This window comes from Crinia signifera, chromosome 2 (assembly GCF_055691185.1).
Source record: "Crinia signifera chromosome 2, ASM5569118v1, whole genome shotgun sequence".
Classification (NCBI taxonomy): domain Eukaryota; kingdom Metazoa; phylum Chordata; class Amphibia; order Anura; family Myobatrachidae; genus Crinia; species Crinia signifera.
Window position 1 is genome coordinate 393,114,696 of NC_139218.1, and position 24,233 is coordinate 393,138,928.

Sequence of the window (24,233 nt, forward strand, 5' to 3'; positions counted from 1 at the left end):
GTAATAAGGTTGTACGTACAGATTATAGTGTCAGGTAATAAGGTTGTACGTACAGATTATAGTGTCAGGCAGGTAATAAGGTTGTACGTACAGATTATAGTCTCAGAGCAGGTAATAAGGTTGTACATACAGATTATAGTGTCAGGCAGGTAATAAGGTTGTATGTAGAGATTATAGTGTCAGGGCAGGTAATAAGGTTGTACATACAGATTATAGTGTCAGGCAGGTAATACAGATTATAGTGTCAGGCAGGTAATAAGGTTGTACATACAGATTATAGTGTCAGGGCAGGTAATAAGGTTGTATGTAGAAATTATAGCGTCAGGCAGGTAATAAAGTTGTACGTACAGATTATAGTGTCAGAGCAGGTAATAAGGTTGTATGTACAGATTATAGTGTCAGGGCAGGTAATGAGGTTGTACATACAGATTATAGTGTCAGGCAGGTAATAAGGTTGTACATACAGATTATAGTGTCAGAGCAGGTAATAAGGTTGTACATACAGTTTTTAGTGTCAGGCAGGTAATAAGGTTGTACATACAAATTATAGTGTCAGGCAGGTAATAAGGTTGTACATACAGATTATAGTGTCAGGCAGGTAATAAGGTTGTACGTACAGATTATAGTGTCAGGCAGGTAATAAGGTTGTACGTACAGATTATAGTGTCAGGGCAGGTAATAAGGTTGTACGTACAGATTATAGTGTCAGGCAGGTAATAAGGTTGTACGTACAGATTATAGTGTTAGGCAGGTAATAAGGTTGTACGTACAGATTATAGTGTCAGGCAGGTAATAAGGTTGTACATACAGATTATAGTGTCAGAGCAGGTAATAAGGTTGTACGTACAGATTATAGTGTCAGGGCAGGTAATAAGGTTGTACGTACAGATTATAGTGTCAGGCAGGTAATAAGGTTGTACGTACAGATTATAGTGTCAGGGCAGGTAATAAGGTTGTACATACAGATTATAGTGTCAGGCAGGTAATAAGGTTGTACGTACAGATTATAGTGTCAGGCAGGTAATTAGGTTGTACATACAGATTATAGTGTCAGGCAGGTAATAAGGTTGTACATACAGATTATAGTGTCAGAGCAGGTAATAAGGTTGTACGTACAGATTCTAGTGTCAGGCAGGAAATAAGGTTGTACGTACAGATTATAGTGTCAGGCAGGAAATAAGGTTGTACGTACAGATTATAGTGTCAGGCAGGTAATGAGGTTGTACATACAGATTATAGTGTCAGAGCAGGTAATAAGGTTGTACATACAGATTATAGTGTCAGGCAGGTAATACAGATTATAGTGTCAGGCAGGTAATAAGGTTGTACATACAGATTATAGTGTCAGGCAGGTAATAAGGTTGTACATACAGATTATAGTGTCAGGCAGTTAATAACGTTGTACGTACAGATTATAGTGTCAGAGCAGGTAATAAGGTTTTACGTACAGATTATAGTGTCAGGCAGGTAATAAGGTTGTACATACAGATTATAGTGTCAGGGCAGGTAATAAGGTTGTACATACAGATTATAGTGTCAGAGCAGGTAATAAGGTTGTACGTACAGATTATAGTGTCAGGCAGGTAATAAGGTTGTACGTACAGATTATAGTGTCAGGCAGGTAATAAAGTTGTACATACAGATTATAGTGTCAGGGCAGGTAATGAGGTTGTACATACAGATTATAGTGTCAGGCAGGTAATAAGGTTGTACGTACAGATTATAGTGTCAGGGCAGGTAATAAGGTTGTACATACAGATTATAGTGTCAGGCAGGTAATAAGGTTGTACATACAGATTATAGTGTCAGGCAGGTAATAAGGTTGTACGTACAGATTATAGTGTCAGGGCAGGTAATAAGGTTGTACGTACAGATTATAGTGTCAGGCAGGTAATAAGGTTGTACATACAGATTATAGTGTCAGGCAGGTAATAAGGTTGTACGTACAGATTATAGTGTCAGGGCAGGTAATAAGGTTGTACGTACAGATTATAGTGTCAGGGCAGGTAATAAGGTTGTACGTACAGATTATAGTGTCAGGGCAGGTAATAAGGTTGTACGTACAGATTATGGTGACAGGCAGGTAATAAGGTTGTACATACAGATTAAAGTGTCAGGCAGGTAATAAGGTTGTACGTACAGATTATAGTGTCAGGGCAGGTAATAAGGTTGTACGTACAGATTATAGTGTCAGGCAGGTAATAAAGTTGTACGTACAGATTATAGTGTCAGGCAGGTAATAAGGTTGTACGTACAGATTATAGTGTCAGGCAGGTAATAAGGTTGTACGTACAGATTATAGTGTCAGGGCATGTAATAAGGTTGTACGTACAGATTATAGTGTCAGGCAGGTAATAAGGTTGTACGTACAGATTATAGTGTCAGGCAGGTAATAAAGTTGTACATACAGATTATAGTGTCAGGGCAAGTAATGAGGTTGTACATACAGATTATAGTGTCAGAGCAGGTAATAAGGTTGTACATACAGATTATAGTGTCAGGCAGGTAATACAGATTATAGTGTCAGGCAGGTAATAAGGTTGTACATACAGATTATAGTGACAGGCAGGTAATAAGGTTGTACATACAGATTATAGTGTCAGGCAGGTAATAAGGTTGTACGTACAGATTATAGTGTCAGGCAGGTAATAAAGTTGTACATACAGATTATAGTGTCAGGCAGGTAATAAGGTTGTACGTACAGATTATAGTGTCAGGCAGGTAATAAAGTTGTACGTACAGATTATAGTGTCATGCAGGTAATAAGGTTGTACGTACAGATTATAGTGTCAGGCAGGTAATAAAGTTGTACATACAGATTATAGTGTCAGGGCAGGTAATGAGGTTGTACATACAGATTATAGTGTCAGGCAGGTAATAAGGTTGTACATACAGATTATAGTGTCAGAGCAGGTAATAAGGTTGTACGTACAGATTATAGTGTCAGGCAGGTAATAAGGTTGTACGTACAGATTATAGTGTCAGGCAGGTAATAAAGTTGTACATACAGATTATAGTGTCAGGGCAAGTAATGAGGTTGTACATACAGATTATAGTGTCAGAGCAGGTAATAAGGTTGTACATACAGATTATAGTGTCAGGCAGGTAATACAGATTATAGTGTCAGGCAGGTAATAAGGTTGTACATACAGATTATAGTGACAGGCAGGTAATAAGGTTGTACATACAGATTATAGTGTCAGGCAGGTAATAAGGTTGTACGTACAGATTATAGTGTCAGGCAGGTAATAAAGTTGTACGTACAGATTATAGTGTCATGCAGGTAATAAGGTTGTACGTACAGATTATAGTGTCAGGCAGGTAATAAAGTTGTACATACAGATTATAGTGTCAGGGCAGGTAATGAGGTTGTACATACAGATTATAGTGTCAGAGCAGGTAATAAGGTTGTACATACAGATTATAGCGTCAGGCAGGTAATAAGGTTGTACGTACAGATTATAGTGTCAGGGCAGGTAATAAGGTTGTACGTACAGATTATAGTGTCAGGCAGGTAATAAGGTTGTACGTACAGATTATAGTCTCAGAGCAGGTAATAAGGTTGTACATACAGATTATAGTGTCAGGCAGGTAATAAGGTTGTATGTAGAGATTATAGTGTCAGGGCAGGTAATAAGGTTGTACATACAGATTATAGTGTCAGGCAGGTAATACAGATTATAGTGTCAGGCAGGTAATAAGGTTGTACATACAGATTATAGTGTCAGGGCAGGTAATAAGGTTGTATGTAGAAATTATAGCGTCAGGCAGGTAATAAAGTTGTACGTACAGATTATAGTGTCAGAGCAGGTAATAAGGTTGTATGTACAGATTATAGTGTCAGGGCAGGTAATGAGGTTGTACATACAGATTATAGTGTCAGGCAGGTAATAAGGTTGTACATACAGATTATAGTGTCAGAGCAGGTAATAAGGTTGTACATACAGTTTTTAGTGTCAGGCAGGTAATAAGGTTGTACGTACAGATTATAGTGTCAGGCAGGTAATAAGGTTGTACATACAAATTATAGTGTCAGGCAGGTAATAAGGTTGTACATACAGATTATAGTGTCAGGCAGGTAATAAGGTTGTACGTACAGATTATAGTGTCAGGCAGGTAATAAGGTTGTACGTACAGATTATAGTGTCAGGGCAGGTAATAAGGTTGTACGTACAGATTATAGTGTCAGGCAGGTAATAAGGTTGTACGTACAGATTATAGTGTTAGGCAGGTAATAAGGTTGTACGTACAGATTATAGTGTCAGGCAGGTAATAAGGTTGTACATACAGATTATAGTGTCAGAGCAGGTAATAAGGTTGTACGTACAGATTATAGTGTCAGGCAGGAAATAAGGTTGTACGTACAGATTATAGTGTCAGAGCAGGTAATAAGGTTGTACGTACAGATTATAGTGTCAGGGCAGGTAATAAGGTTGTACGTACAGATTATAGTGTCAGGCAGGTAATAAGGTTGTACGTACAGATTATAGTGTCAGGGCAGGTAATAAGGTTGTACATACAGATTATAGTGTCAGGCAGGAAATAAGGTTGTACGTACAGATTATAGTGTCAGGCAGGAAATAAGGTTGTACGTACAGATTATAGTGTCAGGCAGGTAATGAGGTTGTACATACAGATTATAGTGTCAGAGCAGGTAATAAGGTTGTACATACAGATTATAGTGTCAGGCAGGTAATACAGATTATAGTGTCAGGCAGGTAATAAGGTTGTACATACAGATTATAGTGTCAGGCAGGTAATAAGGTTGTACATACAGATTATAGTGTCAGGCAGTTAATAACGTTGTACGTACAGATTATAGTGTCAGAGCAGGTAATAAGGTTTTACGTACAGATTATAGTGTCAGGCAGGTAATAAGGTTGTACATACAGATTATAGTGTCAGGGCAGGTAATAAGGTTGTACATACAGATTATAGTGTCAGAGCAGGTAATAAGGTTGTACGTACAGATTATAGTGTCAGGCAGGTAATAAGGTTGTACGTACAGATTATAGTGTCAGGCAGGTAATAAAGTTGTACATACAGATTATAGTGTCAGGGCAGGTAATGAGGTTGTACATACAGATTATAGTGTCAGGCAGGTAATAAGGTTGTACGTACAGATTATAGTGTCAGGGCAGGTAATAAGGTTGTACATACAGATTATAGTGTCAGGCAGGTAATAAGGTTGTACATACAGATTATAGTGTCAGGCAGGTAATAAGGTTGTACGTACAGATTATAGTGTCAGGGTAGGTAATAAGGTTGTACGTACAGATTATAGTGTCAGGCAGGTAATAAGGTTGTACGTACAGATTATAGTGTCAGGGCAGGTAATAAGGTTGTACATACAGATTTTAGTGTCGGGCAGGTAATAAGGTTGTACATACAGATTATAGTGTCAGGCAGGTAATAAGGTTGTACGTACAGATTATAGTGTTTATAGATTTATTTATAAAAACCAAACTAAATTTCTGCCCTTCCGTCATTTGTAGCTGGTGGATCCGTGGGGTATAGAGGTGGCTCTAAGGGTGTGGGCAAAGTGTTGGTGCGGGAACTTTGGTTTGAAGAGGCGGCTGTAGGAGCGCGGCACAGAACCGTGGGGGCTATAGGGTTCATATATAATGGTGGTGCTATGACAGAACTCAATTATTTTATTATTCTAGGGTGTATTTCATCCGGGCCAGGAGATTTGTTACTTTTTAGGTTCTGTAATCTATTGTGGACTATTTCCTCACTCAAACATACAGTTTGAGAGCAATGATCTGAGCATTTAATCTGTGGGAGATCTTCTGAAGGTTCTTCCCTTGTAAATACCGAAGCAAAAAATTCAGTGAATATTTCCGCTTTCTCTTTTCCTTCTATTACCAGGGTACCCTGCTTATTTTTTAGTGGGTCAATATTTTCCTTACTTAACTGTTTCCCGTTTATATAACTGTAGATTTTTGGGGGATTAGATTTACTATATGTGGCTATTTTACATTCAGTCTCTAATTTAGCCATCTTGATTGTATTTTTACTTTTTTTATTACATTCTTTATATGAGGAAAATGATTTTTGTGTCCCATCTTGTTTATAAACGCTTTGAATGCCCTCCTGTTTTTAGCTATTTCAAATCTGACTTTGCTGTTAAGACACATACAGTAGGTTTCCTTCTGACATTTGTTCTTTTATTTACCCTAGGAATAAATGTATCAGTGCCCTCCAGCAGTATTTCTTTTCAAGTTTGCCACCTTTTAGTAGTATCCATACCTCTAAATAATTCCATCCAGTTTATATCCTTTAATGACTCCTCAAATTTACCATAGTTTGGATTCTGAAATTTAAGGACCTAATTGCTCCAATATAATTATCTTTGTTAAATTTTAAATCAATTGTGATCATATTGTGATCACTGTTCCCCAATGTCTCCCTTATGGTTATGTTAGTAAGAATGTCCCCGTTGTTGCTTATCAAGTAATCCAGGATATTGTTATTTCTGGTTGGACTTTCAATAAATTGATATAAATAGTGGTCATTAAGGGCATCCAATAAAACATTTCCCTTAGCGGTACTACTTGACATATCCTTCCAATTTATTTCTGAGTAGTTAAGTTGCCCATAATAATAATGTCCCCTAAGCTGGCCGCTTTTCCCACCTGTAGTAAGAGGTCCTTCTCCTCTGTATTTATGTTGGCAGGCGGTGGTCTCCTCATTACTCAGTAGGGAAGTCCTCCCCTCCCCACATCGCTATACCTACTGTAATGTAATGCTCTGTACCCATTCCCCGCAGGTGGGCGCAGTGCTAGAAATCCCGCAGACTCCTGTGAGACCCCTCTGTACTCTCCGGGCTGTACATAGAATAACTATACCTACTGTAATGTAATGCTCTGTACCCATTCCCCGCAGGTGGGCGCAGCGCTAGAAATCCCGCAGACCCCTGTGAGACCCCTCTGTACTCTCAGGGCTGTATATAGAATAACTATACCTACTGTAATCTAATGCTCTGTACCTATTCCCTGCAGGTGGGCGCAGCGCTAGAAATCCTGCAGACCCCTGTGAGACCCCTCTGTACTCTCCGGGCTGTACATAGAATAACTATACCTACTGTAATGTAATGCTCTGTACCCATTCCCCGCAGGTGGGCGCAGCGCTAGAAATCCCGCAGACCCCTGTGAGACCCCTCTGTACTCTCCGGGCTGTATATAGAATAACTATACCTACTGTAATGTAATGCTCTGTTCCCATTCCCCGCAGGTGGGCGCAGCGCTAGAAATCCCGCAGACCCCTGTGAGACCCCTCTGTACTCTCCGGGTTGTATATAGAATAACTATACCTACTGTAATGTAATGCTCTGTACCCATTCCCGACAGGTGGGCGCAGCGCTAGAAATCCCGCAGACCCCTCTGTACTCTCCGGGCTGTACATAGAATAACTATACCTGCTGTAATGTAATGCTCTGTACCCATTCCCCGCAGGTGGGCGCAGCGCTAGAAATCCTGCAGACCCCTGTGAGACCCCTCTGTACTCTCCGGGCTGTACATAGAATAACTATACCTACTGTAATGTAATGCTCTGTACCCATTCCCCGCAGGTGGGCGCAGCACTAGAAATCCCGCAGACCCCTGTGAGACCCCTCTGTACTCTCCGGCCTGTACATAGAATAACTATACCTACTGTAATGTAATGCTCTGTACCCATTCCCGACAGGTGGGCGCAGCGCTAGAAATCCCGCAGACCCCTCTGTACTCTCCGGGCTGTACATAGAATAACTATACCTGCTGTAATGTAATGCTCTGTACCCATTCCCCGCAGGTGGGCGCAGCGCTAGAAATCCTGCAGACCCCTGTGAGACCCCTCTGTACTCTCCGGGCTGTACATAGAATAACTATACCTACTGTAATGTAATGCTCTGTACCCATTCCCCGCAGGTGGGCGCAGCGCTAGAAATCCCGCAGACCCCTGTGAGACCCCTCTGTATATCTCCGGGCTGTATATAGAATAACTATACCTACTGTAATGTAATGCTCTGTACCCATTCCCCGCAGGTGGGCGCAGCGCTAGAAATCCCGCAGACCCCTGTGAGACCCCTCTGTACTCTCCGGGCTGTACATAGAATAACTATACCTACTGTAATGTAATGCTCTGTACCCATTCCCCGCAGGTGGGCGCAGCGCTAGAAATCCAGCAGACCCCTGTGAGACCCCTCTGTACTCTCCGGGCTGTATATAGAATAACTATACCTACTGTAATGTAATGCTCTGTACCCATTCCCTGCAGGTGGGCGCAGCGCTAGAAATCCCGCAGACCCCTGTGAGACCCCTCTGTACTCTCCGGGCTGTATATAGAATAACTATACCTACTGTAATGTAATGCTCTGTACCCATTCCCCGCAGGTGGGCGCAGCGCTAGAAATCCCGCAGACCCCTGTGAGACCCCTCTGTACTCTCCGGGCTGTACATAGAATAACTATACCTACTTTAATGTAATGCTCTGTACCCATTCCCCGCAGGTGGGCGCAGCGCTAGTAATCCTGCAGACCCCTGTGAGACCCCTCTGTACTCTCCGGGCTGTACATAGAATAACTATACCTACTGTAATATAATGCACTGTACCCATTCCCCGCAGGTGGGTGCAGTGCTAGAAATCCCGCAGACCCCTGTGAGACCCCTCTGTACTCTCCGGGCTGTATATAGAATAACTATACCTACTGTAATGTAATGCTCTGTAGCCATTCCCCGCAAGTGGGCGCAGCGCTAGAAATCCCGCAGACCCCTGTGAGACCCCTCTGTACTCTCCGGGCTGTATATAGAATAACTATACCTACTGTAATGTAATGCTCTGTACCCATTCCCCGCAGGTGGGCGCAGCGCTAGAAATCCCACAGACCCCTGTGAGACCCCTCTGTACTCTCCAGGCTGTATATAGAATAACTATACCTACTGTAATGTAATGCTCTGTACCCATTCCCCGCAGGTGGGCGCAGCGCTAGAAATCCCGCAGACCCCTGTGAGACCCCTCTGTACTCTCCGGGCTGTATAGAGGAAGAGAACAGGACAGTGACAGAGGAATATCAGGTAGAGGAACCTGCTCTGACCTCTCCTCCTTGTACATCGGCTTCTCACAGTGCAGGATATTGTGTTATTCCCATGTCCCCGCCCTGTGTGTGAGTCCTATAGTGATGTCCTGTGTAACGTGTGGGTGGGACACGTATGTGACACATGTCCTTGTATGACAGGCTGAGCCGGGACCCGTGATCTATCACCAGCAGTGTAAGGAAGAGGCCGTTCCTGCTGAGATCAGCCCAGGTGAGATACACAGACGCTGTGGGGGTACAGTATTGCTGTATGGGGGGATATGTATATTACTGGGAATGTGGGGTATATGTTACATTACGAATATGTCATCCCTGACCGATCCCTGGTCCCATCACAGTAAGTGTAACAGTCTGTGTTTCCCGGTCGGTGGTGACTGCGGCGCTGCAGGAGAACGGACCATTAGCCGGGAGTCGGGATACGGTGGTTTTTATTTGCATGACTTTGGTTCTATGTTACTCCGCCATATCCGTCACTATAATGTGTTTGTGTCGGCTGAGTTCTTCTTTCTTCTGCGGCAGACGTCAGGGGCCAGAGGGATTACATTGGGTAGAGAGTGAGGTCACGACCTTTCCAGCACCAGAAAGGATAAAACTTCTGGACTGCCCAGAGACAGCCCTGGCTCCTCCCTCCTCTACCCCGCCTCCTAGGCTAGCTTACTTTCAGTTTTGATTGTGCTGGCAGGAGCCAACACGCATTTTGAAAGGGCTGCTGTTAAAGCAGCTTAAACTTCGTTTTTAATTTTTTTTTTTTATTCTTATTTTTACACTGACTGGAGTCAGTGACAGAGCAGCAGCGCTGGGGGTCTGTTAGATCCCTGCACTGCGCTCCATCACCCGGGACCCGGCAGCCCAACACCACCCACGTGGCTCCCACAAGCGGAGGTGTTCGGCTGGCTCTGAAGCACTGCAGAGCACAGCCGCGACGGGGACCGGGACATCAGCGGTGACAACCGCTTTCAGGTAACGCGCTCCCCGCTGGGAGTGCGAATGCGCACGCAGTTATAGCGGCTGAGCAGCCCGGTGGGGGGGATCGCCGGGCTGCACTAGCAAGCGGCCAGAACGCCTCCTTTCACTAGGTGTGCACCCTGACCCGCTGGACCACCAGGGAGACTTTGAGTGTGGGCAGCGGCGTCGGTATGCGGGGCCGCCCGGCAAGCGCCGGATCCCCGCCATTTTACCGACGCCGCATGAGTCATGAAATCCCGGTGGCCATTTGCTAGTAGGGGGAAGGGAGCCTCTCCTCACACAGCCCCTCTCCCGGAGACAGGAGCTAGGATGTACCCACGTGGTTTCCAGCCCTGATCTCTTCCTGCCTGCCTGCTGCACGTGTAAGAAGGACACAGAGAGCTCTCTGCCAGTCTGGAGTTCCATCTCTTCACTGCCGGGCCATATGGGCAAATCCCACCTGTACCTCTCCTACTGGAGCACAGGGTACAGTACTTTATGCTCCTGCCGGCCTATGTGCTTTGCGGAGCTCAGTGCCACTTTTATTATTATATGCATTGTGCTGTGTCTCATAACTGTGTTAACACCATCACTGCATGTCAGAAGTATAGGTGTTAGCTGTACCAGTTTAGCTGCCTCTTGTACAATGTCAGAGGACAGCGATAGTGACATAGGGACTCCTATATTGGTGTCCTGCACACATTGCAAGGCTGGCCCAAGTACCATCGGCCAGCCTGGGCATATGAGTATAGCCTGATGGCGCGGCTACCCTTTCAAAAAGGGACGCCATTGTAAGGACGGAGTCCATGGTACTTTCCCAGCTATCAGGCGGTTCTGGCGGTCATTTTAACATACTTGCCGCCATTGCACGCTGCTGGAGGCTCCTGACTGCTAATGCCAGGGCTGTGCTCAAGCTTGTCCTGGTTAACTGCATATTGAATGCAGCTGCTCCCCCAGGTTCTGTGTTCAGACAGTGGGGTTTAGAGCATAGTGGGACAGTATTGGGCTGTATGTAAATTAGGCATATCACTCCTGTGTTATATACCATGGTGTTGTTGATGGCCTGTGGCAGCTCATCTCCTTATACTGTCTCTCTTATCCAGTGATTCTATCTCTGGTTACCTATACCTACTCTCTCTCCCTGTGTGTGTGTAGTGTATATATTGTCAGGTGGAAAGTGTATAACTCAGTTTACATTGTCATCTGAGGCCTGAGGCCATATACCCTGTTGCCTTGCCTGATGTATTTTTCCTCCGTGACATAGAGATCGTTAGATTTCTGCAATAAGCCTCTAATTGTGCAATGTGTATCTGCTGGCTGACAAAATAAAAACCCCTTCTTGCTTTCTTCCAGAAAGATACTGTGTTCTCAGATTACAGTTTATGGGGGGACAGTTTGCTGCCAGCTAGGTCATACAGAGGACAGCAGGAAGTCTTATACCCTGCTATCAGGGTGACACAGAGGTCACTGCCTTACTCTAATGCACAGATACTGAGGGTAACATTGCACTGTCACATACAGAGGACAGCAGGAAGTCTTATACCCTGCTATCAGAGTGACACAGAGGTCACTCCATTAATCAAAGGCAAGGGCAGCAATGTCTAATGCAGGTAGCATGACTTGTATGTTACTAACTCATGAGTTAGCAAAGTTATCCATAGCAAGTCAATTAGAAATCACAGTGTGTGCAGCCATTACAGTTCTGGTCCAGACACTTGGTGTAAGACACCTCTGCTAACTTTTAAACCCTGTCGGAACATAGTCCAGGCCTGTTTTACCCTAATAGAGCAATAGCTCAATCAGCAACGCTCCCGTCTCTTAAGTAGACAAGGCGCACGGCTATAAGTATTCAGTCCCCACAATACAGGGGTTATTTCATGTTCTGACAGGGCACTATGGTAAACGTCACCAACGGTGGACTCTGAGATGTAATTTCTCCACAGGATAACCTTTGGTATTCCTGGTCATTGGAAGTTGGAACATTGCACTGTCACATACAGAGCTGGTTGTGGTGTGTATGCACAATACAATCCAGTGTGGGATCTGACTATGTAGTCGGATTTACATTAGGATCACATGCATCTAACATGCAGATGGCACATTTGAGATAATTTGACTTAGTATTCCTCCAGGCCTCTAGTAGCCTTGCACCCCAGCGGGGTAGCATTTTTGGGAGATGCAGCTGTGGAGGTGCAGTACGAACTGTGTAATGGTTAACATTACTACCTCACGGCACTGATGTCAATCTATATTCATACCACACTGGATATGCCCAATCTCATTTGAGATCACATGGGAACACCAGCTGTTGTAGATAACATGGGTTCTATTCAAACAACGCCATTACCCTAACTGGGTGGAGTTTATGTATATTCTCCACGTAATTGCGTGGGATTACTCCGGGTGCTCCCGTTTTCTCCCACAAACAATTCGGTTTGTCATTTCTTATGGTTCTCCTTTAAATTATGTTAGCGGAGTAACACTGGCTGTAGCTTTTATAATTAAAAGCTAATATGGCCTTGACTATGCATCCCTTCAGGGACGCAATCTCACTTTGGTAGAAGTTTTACTGGTTGCCAATGTTGACGGCCTTGTTCATTTCAGCGCCACCATATGCTATATACCAATATGTTGCCTCTTAATCTGTACGACCTATTGTATAGGTGTACATGAATGCATATGTTTATGTTTGTAGGCATTTGTGTATGTACATGTGTGTATATATATGTACATACACAATATATATATGTATGTGTATGTGTGTATATGTGTATATATATATATATATATATATATGTGTATATATATATATATATATATATATATATATATATATGTATATATATATATATATATGTATATATATATATATATATATATATATATATATATATATATATATATGTATATTAGTGGATATATATAGCGGTGCTAGGTCAGCATTCTCGCTTCTTACATTCAGTTTCCTGTTTGTTTGTTTTCTAATGTATCTACATACACATACATTATAACCAAAACTGATCCTTTTGGTAAATCCGTGTTTTATACACGCAACAGTACATCTTAAGGCATAGACTGGATAATGCTATTATGGAAAAGATGCTTCTGTCTTGAAACCTAAGTGAAAAAGACAGTCCTGTGGGATTTCTGCAAGGTAGAACCTTGGTTTCTAGGTCACCCTGTGCAGGTCCAGTCGGGTGATGCAAAAAAGGGTGGTTTGTTATCAACCACTAGGGTGACACTCTGAGTGGGCCGGCTATGAGCCTACGGCCACACCACCCTGAACACGCCTTATCTCGTCTGATCTTGGAAGCCAAGCAGGGTCAGGCCTGGTTAGTACTTGGATGGGAGACCATCTGGGAATACCAGGTGCTGTAGGCTTAGGCCTCCCGCTTCTTCCAATGGGAGCGCAAGATCCCGGCCTTGTTGGCAAAACTATACCAACAGATGGACCCTCCCTTCGGAGGTGTTCCTGTGGTTGGTAGGCCATTGGGGTGGACCAATGGTGGTTTGATGGCTTTGCGTCACATTTACCAGGTCACCCTGTATGTGTCCAGGTCTCGAGACCCTGCAGGTTACAGAGTCCACGCTCTGTTATGTCAGTCCAGTGGCTATTCGTGCGGAGGTAGGCTTTTCACCATTTTTGCTCCTCCTCAAAGTAATTTGTACATTAAAAGTGGAGGTGGGGGCACCTTAATCCAGGAGAATCTGGTTCTCGGATCTGTGAACCCTGTTAGGGGTCTCTCTTATCTGTCTGCCTCTGGGGCCAGAACTGCTCACAGGGCTGTTAAGACAACCTAATTAAAAGCCACGGGATTGAATTCAATCCCAGAATTTACCGTTTGTCTAGGGTTTTGTCCTTTCGGTAGAAGTAGTGGGGGCTGGCCTCCGCCTGTTTCTTTAAAGCAACATGGCTCAGCTCTCTCCTTTGTATTCCACAGCCTATGAGCTCTGTGGTATGATCTCCGCTCATTCTTGCAGGGGGTCCTGCAGATCCAACCTCTGGTTGTTACAAACATGGTGGTTTGATAAAATCTTTCTCTGATTCTTTGGGCCCTTTAGGGCTCTTTACAGGCTAACTGGGACAACGGTTTTCCTGTTGACCGTTGCTGCTGGGTGTCTGCCCGGTAGGCTTTGTTAGGTCAATCGCCTTTCATAGTCTTTCATTCTCATAGAACGGATTCTTTGAAACGTTACTTTACACCTCACAAGGTGGTTCCTGAATTTCAAGTCATCCAGGAGATAGTGATCCCTGCCCTTTGTAGGCCGGCGGTCTCTCCTGGGCAGCAATCAACTGGAGATGGTCTGTGCTTTGCACGACTATGTACATCACGCTGTAATACTTTGGCCATCTGACTCTCTCTTTATCCACTAGAGAATTCATAAGAGGGGCTGGTCTGCTACCATGCAGACTATTGCCAGCCGATATCTGCGGTCGTTTATCAAGCAGGATTCCTTGTTCACCTCACTCCCCGTTCTTGCAGGGGTACGGGCTCATTCCACTACATCTGTGGGTGTGTTTCGGGCTTTTACAGGTGGTGCAACGGCAGAGCAACTTGGCAAGGCGGCAACTTGGTCGTCTGCCAACGATTTCTTACGCTTTTTTGCGTTTGTTATGTTTGCCTCTCAGAACTCGGCATTCGGCCAGAATATACTGGCCGCGGCACAGGCGCGTCCCCACCCTTAGGTGGCTGCTTTAGGACATCCCAATGTAATCCCTCTGGCCCCTGACGTCTGCCGCAGAAGAAACTGAGATTTATGTCTTACCTGTTAAATCTCTTTCTTCGAGGACGTCAGGGGCCACAGGGATCCCTCCCTGCCGCGCCTGCTTCATGGTATTGAAGTTCATAGTTCCTCCGTTGAGTGAACTTAGTTAAAAGTTCCTTTGTTGAGGTACTTATACATGTCACAGTTATGGTTCCTCTGTTGAGCAACCACACACACATATATTGGTTGAATGTGTTACTGTATGGGTTTCTCTTCCTTCTATCTTGTCTCCTGCCTGGCTTTGGAAAAAACTGAAAGTAAGCTAGCCTAGGAGGCGGGGTAGAGGAGGGAGGAGCCAGGGCTGTCTCTGGGCAGTCCAGAAGTTTTATCCTTTCTGGTGCTGGAAAGGTCGTGACCTCACTCTCTACCCAATGTAATCCCTGTGGCCCCTGACGTCCTCGAAGAAAGAGATTTAACAGGTAAGACATAAATCTCAGTTTTGCATTACCATTTATACAGATACATGTGTGTGCCCCTTCCCCACAGGTGGGTGTAATCCTACACATCCTGCAGACCCATATGAGACCCCTCTCTATACTCCGGGGTGTATGGGAGAAGAGAACAGGATGATCAGCCAGGATTATCAGGTAGAGGAACCCGGTCTGACCTCTCCCAGCTCTGCTTCCTCACATGTCTCACAGTGCAGGATATTGTGTTATTCCCCTGTCCCCGTCCTGTGTGTGTCCTTTAGACGGATTCAGTATTGAATCCCGGCGGTCGGGATCCCGGCGTTCAGAATCCCGACGCCGGAATCCCGACAGCCGAAATGCCGACAAGGGGGGGACGTGGATCGCCCCCCCTTGCGGGCTCGCTGCGCTCGCCACGCAGCGGGCCCGGTGCCTCGCTACGCTCGGCACACTCATTTGTTCTCTCTCCAGGGGTGTCTCCACCCCAGGAGGGAGAAAGTGTCGGCATTTCGGCGGTCGGGATTCCGGCGTCGGGATTCTGAACGCCGGGATCCCGACCGCCGGGATTTTAACTGCATCCCCTATAGACATGTCCTATGTAACGTGTGGGTGGTACACGTATGTGACACATGTTCTTGTATGACAGGCTGTACCAGGAGATGGGATGTGTTACCAGCAATTCAAAGAAGAGGACATCCCTGCTGAGATCAGATCAGGTGAGAGAGTCTGACGTACAGACGGTAGTGTCGTACAGGTGATACGCACAGAGGTCTATGCTGCTGAGATCAGATCAGGTGAGAGAGGCTGACGTACAGACAGTAGTGTCATACAGGTGATACGCACAGAGGTCTATGCTGCAGGGATCAGATCAGGTGAGAGAGGCTGACATACAGACAGTAGTGTCATACAGGTGATACGCACAGAGGTCTATGCTGCTGAGATCAGATCAGGTGAGAGAGGCTGACATACAGAGAGTAGTGTCATACAGGTGATACGCACAGAGGTCTATGCTGCTGAGATCAGATCAGGTGAGAGAGTCTGACGTACAGACGGTAGTGTCATACAGGTGATACGCACAGAGGTCTATGCTGCTGAGATCAGATCAGGTGAGAGAGACTGACATACAGACGGTACTGTCATACAGGTGATATGCACAGAGGTCTATGCTGCTGAGATCAGATCAGGTGAGAGAGGCTGACGTACAGACGGTAGTGTCATACAGGTGATACGCACAGAGGTCTATGCACACGTGTGTCTATGTGTAACACTGGCTGCGGGTAACACGTATGTCCGGATATTACTCCTGTCACATATGATAGTAATTACTACTACACACAGACACCGGCCCCTTCTGTCTCTGCACACGTGTGTCTATGTGTAACACTGGCTGCGGGTAACACGTATGTCTGGATATTCCTCCTGTCACATATGATAGTCATTACTACTACACATACACCGGCCCCTTCTGTCTCTGCACACGTGTGTCTATGTGTAACACTGGCTGCGGGTAACACGTATGTCCGGATATTCCTCCTGTTACATATGATAGTAATTACTACTACACACAGACACCGGCCCCTTCTGTCTCTGCACACGTGTGTCTATGTGTAACACTGGCTGCGGGTAACACGTATGTCCAGATATTTCTCCTGTCACATATGATAGTAATTACTACTACACACAGACACCGTCCCCTTCTGTCTCTGCACACGTGTGTCTATGTGTAACACTGGCTGCGGGTAACACGTATGTCCGGATATTCCTCCTGTCACATATGATAGTAATTACTACTACACACAGACACCGGCCCCTTCTGTCTCTGCACACGTGTGTCTGTGTGTAACACTGGCTGCGGGTAACACGTATGTCCAGATATTCCTCCTGTCACATATGATAGTAATTACTACTACACACAGACACCGGCTCCTTCGGTCTCTGCACACGTGTGTCTATGTGTAACACTGGCTGCACGTATGTCCGGATATTCCTCCTGTCACATATGATAGTAATTACTACTACACACAGACACCGGCCCCTTCGGTCTCTGCACACGTGTGTCTATGTGTAACACTGGCTGCGGGTAACACGTATGTCCAGATATTCCTCCTGTCACATATGATAGTAATTACTACTACACACAGACACCGGCTCCTTCTGTCTCTGCACACGTGTGTCTATGTGTAACACTGGCTGCGGGTAACACGTATGTCCAGATATTTCTCCTGTCACATATGATAGTAATTACTACTACACACAGATACCGGCCCCTTCTGTCTCTGCACACGTGTGTCTATGTGTAACACTGGCTGCACGTATGTCCGGATATTCCTCCTGTCACATATGATAGTAATTACTACTACACACAGACACCGGCCCCTTCTGTCTCTGCACACGTGTGTCTACGTGTAACACTGACTGCGGGTAACACGTATGTCCGGATATTCCTCCTGTCACATATGATAGTAATTACTACTACACACAGACACCGGCCCCTTCTGTCTCTGCACACGTGTGTCTATGTGTAACACTGGCTGCGGGTAACACGTATGTCCGGATATTCCTCCTGTCACATATGATAGTAATTACTACTACACACAGACACCGGCCCCTTCTGTCTCTGCACACGTGTGTCTGTGTGTAACACTGGCTGCGGGTAACACGTATGTCCGGATATTCCTCCTGTTACACATGATAGTAATTACTACACACAGACACCGGCTCCTTCTGTCTCTGCACACGTTTGTCTATGTGTAACACGTATGTCCGGATATTCCTCCTGTCACATATGATAGTAATTACTACTACACACAGACACCGGCCCCTTCTGTCTCTGCACACGTGTGTCTATGTGTAACACTGGCTGCGGGTAACACGTATGTCCGGATATTCCTCCTGTCACATATGATAGTAATTACTACTACACACAGACACCGGCCCCTTCTGTCTCTGCACACGTGTGTCTGTGTAACACTGGCTGCGGGTAACACGTATGTCCGGATATTCCTCCTGTCACATATGATAGTAATTACTACTACACACAGACACCGGCCCCTTCTGTCTCTGCACACGTGTGTCTATGTGTAACACTGGCTGCGGGTAACACGTACTGTATGTCCGGATATTCCTCCTGTCACATATGATAGTAATTACTACTACACACAGACACCGGCCCCTTCTGTCTCTGCACACATGTGTCTATGTGTAACACTGGCTGCGGGTAACACGTATGTCCGGATATTCCTCCTTTCACATATGATAATAATTACTACTACACACAGACACCGGCCCCTTCTGTCTCTGCACACGTGTGTCTATGTGTAACACTGGCTGCACGTATGTCCGGATATTCCTCCTGTCACATATGATAGTAATTACTACTATACACAGACACCGGCCCCTTCTGTCTCTGCACACGTGTGTCTATGTGTAACACTGGCTGCGGGTAACACGTATGTCCGGATATTCCTCCTGTCACATATGATAGTAATTACTACTACACACAGACTCCGTCCCCTTCTGTCTCTGCACATGTGTGTCTGTGTAACACTGGCTGCGGGTAACACGTATGTCCGGATATTCCTCCTGTCACATATGATAGTAATTACTACTACACACAGACTCCGTCCCCTTCTGTCTCTGCACACGTGTGTCTATGTGTAACACTGGCTGCGGATAACACGTATGTCCGGATATTCCTCCTGTCACATATGATAGTAATTACTACTACACACAGACACCGGCCCCTTCTGTCGCTGCACACGTGTGTCTATGTGTAACACTGGCTGCTTATTGTCATACACAGGAGCTGAGGCCGGTGTAGAGCTGGATGCTGGTGACCATCGGGAGCTGCAGGAATTCCTCCCAGAATCCAGTGCAGGTCAGTGCTGCTCGCTCTCCTATAATGTGACTTATACCAGACTGCCCCATATCACATTGCCGGACAGAACGGGAGGCCATAGACTGTGACCGGCGGCTGTTCTGGGTGTGAGCCGGTTCTATGGCTGCTCTATAATATGTTTGGGGAATAGATGTGTGACCGTCGGGTATGAGAGGGATCGGGCTGCTACTCTGGTCACATATAATGATGGGAGGCCGTGGTTCTGGCTGTAGGGGGCAGTATGTGAGGAGCAGGGACAGATACACAGATGGCTATAGGTGACCTCACAGCAGAGGCTCTCACACTACACGGCATCAGTCAGAGGGTACATAACGGCTGCACGGTGTCACTGTTCTTCCTCTCGCCTGGCTGCACTGGGCAATATGCCGAGAGTACGGATTCCAGCTCACAGATGAGACCTGGCCAGGCTTAGTCCCAGCATGCACTTCCCCCCTCCATCTGTAGCACATGTACCTAATTTATGGTCCGTCCACGTCATCCACCAGCATTTGCCCCTGTCCTATAAAAGGGCAGACAATGCGTTCGCAGAAAGGTTATGACTCGTACAGTACAATTAGATTAACGTGTGAGGGCGCAATAATTTATTACATATGTTATATTGAAGAATAAGTTCCTATCATACATCTTGTCTTTAGTTTGGCCATGTGCCTTCGCACTCAGGTCGGGAGTCACTGCGATATAACAGCAGGTATCCGGGCACTGCATATAAAATTGGGCTGCAGTCCCTCGCACTGGGATCACTATAAGACTTGTTCAGTGGAGAATGTCCCCTGGCGTCTTCTGTCTAAGTTACCCGTCACCATGTGATGTGACCACTAATCCTATGGGCCTGACAGCCGGGTGATGCCCAGTTGGTCACATACCTGTGTACTCTGAGATTGAGGGTTGGGGGTAATCACAGACGCTGTCTTCAATTGGGCTGACTGTACTGTATGTGTGCGTCCAAGTCCCCTAACAGTACAGTATGCTGTGACAACTGTAATATTACTGTACTGTATGTGTGCGTCCAAGTCCCCTAACAGTACAGTATGCTGTGACAACTGTAATATTACTGTACTGTATGTGTGCGTCCAAGTTCCCTAACAGTACAGTATGCTGTGACAACTGTAATATTACTGTGCTGTATGTGTGCGTCCAAGTCCCCTAACAGTACAGTATGCTGTGACAACTGTAATATTACTGTACTGTATGTGTGCGTCCAAGTCCCCTAACAGTACAGTATGCTGTGACAACTGTAATATTACTGTACTGTATGTGTGCGTCCAAGTCCCCTAACAGTACAGTATGCTGTGACAACTGTAATATTACTGTACTGTATGTGTGCGTCCAAGTCCCCTAACAGTACAGTATGCTGTGACAACTGTAATATTACTGTACTGTATGTGTGCGTCCAAGTCCCCTAACAGTACAGTATGCTGTGACAACTGTAATATAACTGTGCTGTATACGGTACACACAGACCAGTGGTCAGGTTGAGAGAGTAAAAAACAAAAAACAATACTATAAACCCATAAATAAAATTAGCATATTCCTACGCATATGAACGGTTTAAAGCGACGTTAGGCTTGTATGCGCGTCCGGGTCCCCTAGGCAAAAATAACGTACTGTATATACTGTAAAGCTAAACCAACGTGTTGCAGCAATCTTGCCGTACCCGATACAGCATAACTGATGGCGAGGGATCACTCCTGACATTGACTCGTGTGCATTGGTCACTACCACCAGATGTCATAAGCTTGTGGATAAGTGTGCCGCTCTCCATGCTTGCAGACCCAGGTTCGGTTCTTAGTGTGAGTTTTATTGGTTTTCTGGTTCTTACAGAACATTAATAGAACTCACATTTAATGTAAGTATGCACACACAAATAACTTGTCGCCATAACTAACTTTCCGAACGTCTCAATACGCACAATCCACATGTATATGTGTGTGCAAGATGCCATAGACTTTGCTCTCTGGAATACCAACATTGCATTTCGCCATATGTTTCATTTAGATTGTAAGCTCTTAGGTTGAGGGACCTCAGTGATGATGTTTTTTCTTTTGTCATGTGTAACTTCCCTTTTGTGCTTATAATGTACAGACGCTCCAAGTGAGCTTCTCAGTCCTTGTGCGTTCAGGACACTGATTGCTGCTTATTGGCTGTGCTCCCTGGGTGACGGGATACTGATCGTTGCTCATTGGCTATGCTCCTTGGCTGATGGGAGAATTATCAGTGCTCATTGTTGAGGTTCCCTGATTGCTGCTTAGTGTCTGTGCGGACTGGCTTACGGGAGACTGATCATTGCACATTGGCTGTGCTCTCTGGCTGTCTTGAGACTGATCGCTGCTTATTGGCTGTCAGAAGACTGATTGCTTCTCATTGGCTGTGCTTCCTGGATAACTGGAGACTGATCACTCCTCCTTAGCTGTGCTCCCTGGATGACTGGAGACTAATCGCTGCTCAATGGCCACGCTTCCTGGCTGTGAATACACTATTTATTGGGCACGCTCCCTGGCTGACAAGACACTAGTTATTGGGCAGGCCCCCTGGCTGACAAGGCACTAGTCATCGGGCACGCCCCCTGGCTGACAAGGCACTAGTCATTGGGCACTCTCCCTGGCTGACAAGGTACTAGTCATTGGGCACTCTCCCTGGCTGACAAGGCACTAGTCATTGGGCACTCTCCCTGGCTGACAAGGCACTAGTCATTGGGCACTCTCCCTGGCTGACAAGGCACTAGTCATTGGGCACTCTCCCTGGCTGACAAGGCACTAGTCATTGGGCACTCTCCCTGGCTGACAAGGCACTAGTCATTGGGCACGCCCCCTGGCTGACAAGGCACTAGTCATCGGCACTCTCCCTGGCTGACAAGGCACTAGTCATTGGGCACTCTCCCTGGCTGACAAGGTACTAGTCATTGAGCACTCTCCCTGGCTGAATGGAGACATTGAGTGCACCAGATACTAAATCACTGCATGCGTAATATAATGAGAATTCCACATTGTAGAGTCAGCAGATTCTTTCAGAGTGAGTAATTTATAACCAGACTTATTGATAACATTATCTTTTTTTTTTATAATCATGAATTTTTTTTTATTCGGTAAAAGCATTGTAACAATAACAAACATTTTGGGTACACAGATTGCAAAGGTACATTAGAGATCTAGCATTACAAATGTGTATTATCACTATTGATTGTTTATGGTTGTAGGTTACTGCTAGCATTTTGCAGCAATTGGAGTGTGCGCTGCAGTTCATCTTGTATTTAGGCTTGATTTGAGCAGGTCAATTGTGATCCAATAACGTATAAAGACCGAACAGTTTCTTTTTTTTTTTTCCTTTAACTTTGAACATGTAAACTGTAATAGACAATCTTTAACTTGACACATCGTTGGTGATTTGTTGTAGACTTGTTTCATTTCGTGTGTGGTTCGTTGAACATGTGGCTACACAATTTTCTGATAACATTATCTAGGCTGGCAATGTCGGTCATACAGCACCTAGGTGCTGGGCACATGGCAATACAATGTGGGTACAACCAGTTCTTGACTTTGGATGGAATACAGTGACCTTGGAGGATTGGAACCCTCTTGTTGTCCTCATTAACCATGTCTTCCGTCATCATTGTACATGCGAGGACATTGTAAATGGCCCGCGGGAGCACGTATCTGTAACAATACAGTGCGTGAAATTGATTACACCTGCGCTGCTGAGCCTATGAGCTTTTTGCTGAACAAAAGGACAACCGGAGACACTCAATAGTAATGTAACAAATTTTATATAAAAAGAATATAAATAAAGATATATAAATTCATACAGATATATTTAAAAACAGATACAATAAAGCATGCTCAATAGAGAAATGTATAGCAGAAAACACTCTCCACTTGGATCATAAAATAAATGCCTGATAGCAGAATTATAGCCAGTCTTGTTAATTTAGCAGAGTTCAGCTGTTAAATAGCAAGGGGAGAAGGGGGGAAGGTTGCGGGGGACACAAGCCAGTAACGATGGAAGCAGGCAGATAGAATATGCACAGATGACAATAGCGCAGTACCCTTTTTAGCGCGTGTAACGCAGATGGATGGTATTCGGGGAACGCACTAATGTCCAGGACCATATGCTCACCCTCCTTAGAATGGATAGCTGGAGGGGCCGGGGAGCACGATGTTGTAGGTTGCTCGACCCGGTGTCCGTGATGTTACTGTGTCTGCAGCTCTGACGGGGAACCCGATGGTGGCAGGGGCTCTACCCGGAGCGATGGCTTGGTGACGTCCGCCGGAGGGGAGAGACGGAGGCTCCAATCTGCTGCCGGCTGAGATGGAGAGCCGTGGGCAGTAGTGGTTGATGGGAAATGTAGTCGGCTGGCTTGTAGTTTGAGCTCAAGTGAGCAGCGTGAGTCGGCTCCAAGATAGCGTGTGGCTGTGATCACAAACAGTGGGAGGTTTCTGCTGTAAAGCGGAAGTAGGCGTCAACGCGTTTCGTACCCTTGGAAATGGGAACTTTCTCAAGACAAGTCTTGAGAAAGTTCCCATTTCCAAGGGTACGAAACGCGTTGACGCCTACTTCCGCTTTACAGCAGAAACCTCCCACTGTTTGTGATCACAGCCACACGCTATCTTGGAGCCGACTCACGCTGCTCACTTGAGCTCAAACTACAAGCCAGCCGACTACATTTCCCATCAACCACTACTGCCCACGGCTCTCCATCTCAGCCGGCAGCAGATTGGAGCCTCCGTCTCTCCCCTCCGGCGGACGTCACCAAGCCATCGCTCCGGGTAGAGCCCCTGCCACCATCGGGTTCCCCGTCAGAGCTGCAGACACAGTAACATCACGGACACCGGGTCGAGCAACCTACAACATCGTGCTCCCCGGCCCCTCCAGCTATCCATTCTAAGGAGGGTGAGCATATGGTCCTGGACATTAGTGCGTTCCCCGAATACCATCCATCTGCGTTACACGCGCTAAAAAGGGTACTGCGCTATTGTCATCTGTGCATATTCTATCTGCCTGCTTCCATCGTTACTGGCTTGTGTCCCCCGCAACCTTCCCCCCTTCTCCCCTTGCTATTTAACAGCTGAACTCTGCTAAATTAACAAGACTGGCTATAATTCTGCTATCAGGCATTTATTTTATGATCCAAGTGGAGAGTGTTTTC

The 24,233-nt window shown here is 45.6% G+C and overlaps 1 protein-coding gene and 1 non-coding gene across 10 annotated transcripts in view; both read left to right on the forward strand.

Annotated features, from left to right (window-relative positions):
• The window catches only part of LOC146058249 (uncharacterized), a 105,791-nt gene that overhangs the window by 57,831 nt on the left and 23,727 nt on the right, over positions 1-24,233 (forward strand). For 8 of the 9 annotated variants that reach the window (XR_014469841.1, XR_014469840.1, XM_083170454.1 and 5 more), the window contains exons 7-12: positions 8,144-8,176; positions 8,956-9,056; positions 9,218-9,287; positions 15,275-15,375; positions 15,842-15,911; positions 18,998-19,072. Coding sequence is in view for 7 of the 9 variants with exons in the window: in XM_083170454.1 (XP_083026580.1) it covers positions 8,144-8,176; positions 8,956-9,056; positions 9,218-9,287; positions 15,275-15,375; positions 15,842-15,911; positions 18,998-19,072 (450 nt within the window). In the remaining 2 variants the exon portion in view is untranslated. The remainder of the gene's footprint in view (positions 1-8,143; positions 8,177-8,955; positions 9,057-9,217; positions 9,288-15,274; positions 15,376-15,841; positions 15,912-18,997; positions 19,073-24,233) is intronic. The other variant, XM_083170455.1, reaches the window with a different exon arrangement.
• On the forward strand, positions 13,284-13,402 carry LOC146060830 (5S ribosomal RNA). The gene has a single exon (XR_014470486.1). It is a non-coding gene; the product is annotated as a 5S ribosomal RNA (ribosomal RNA).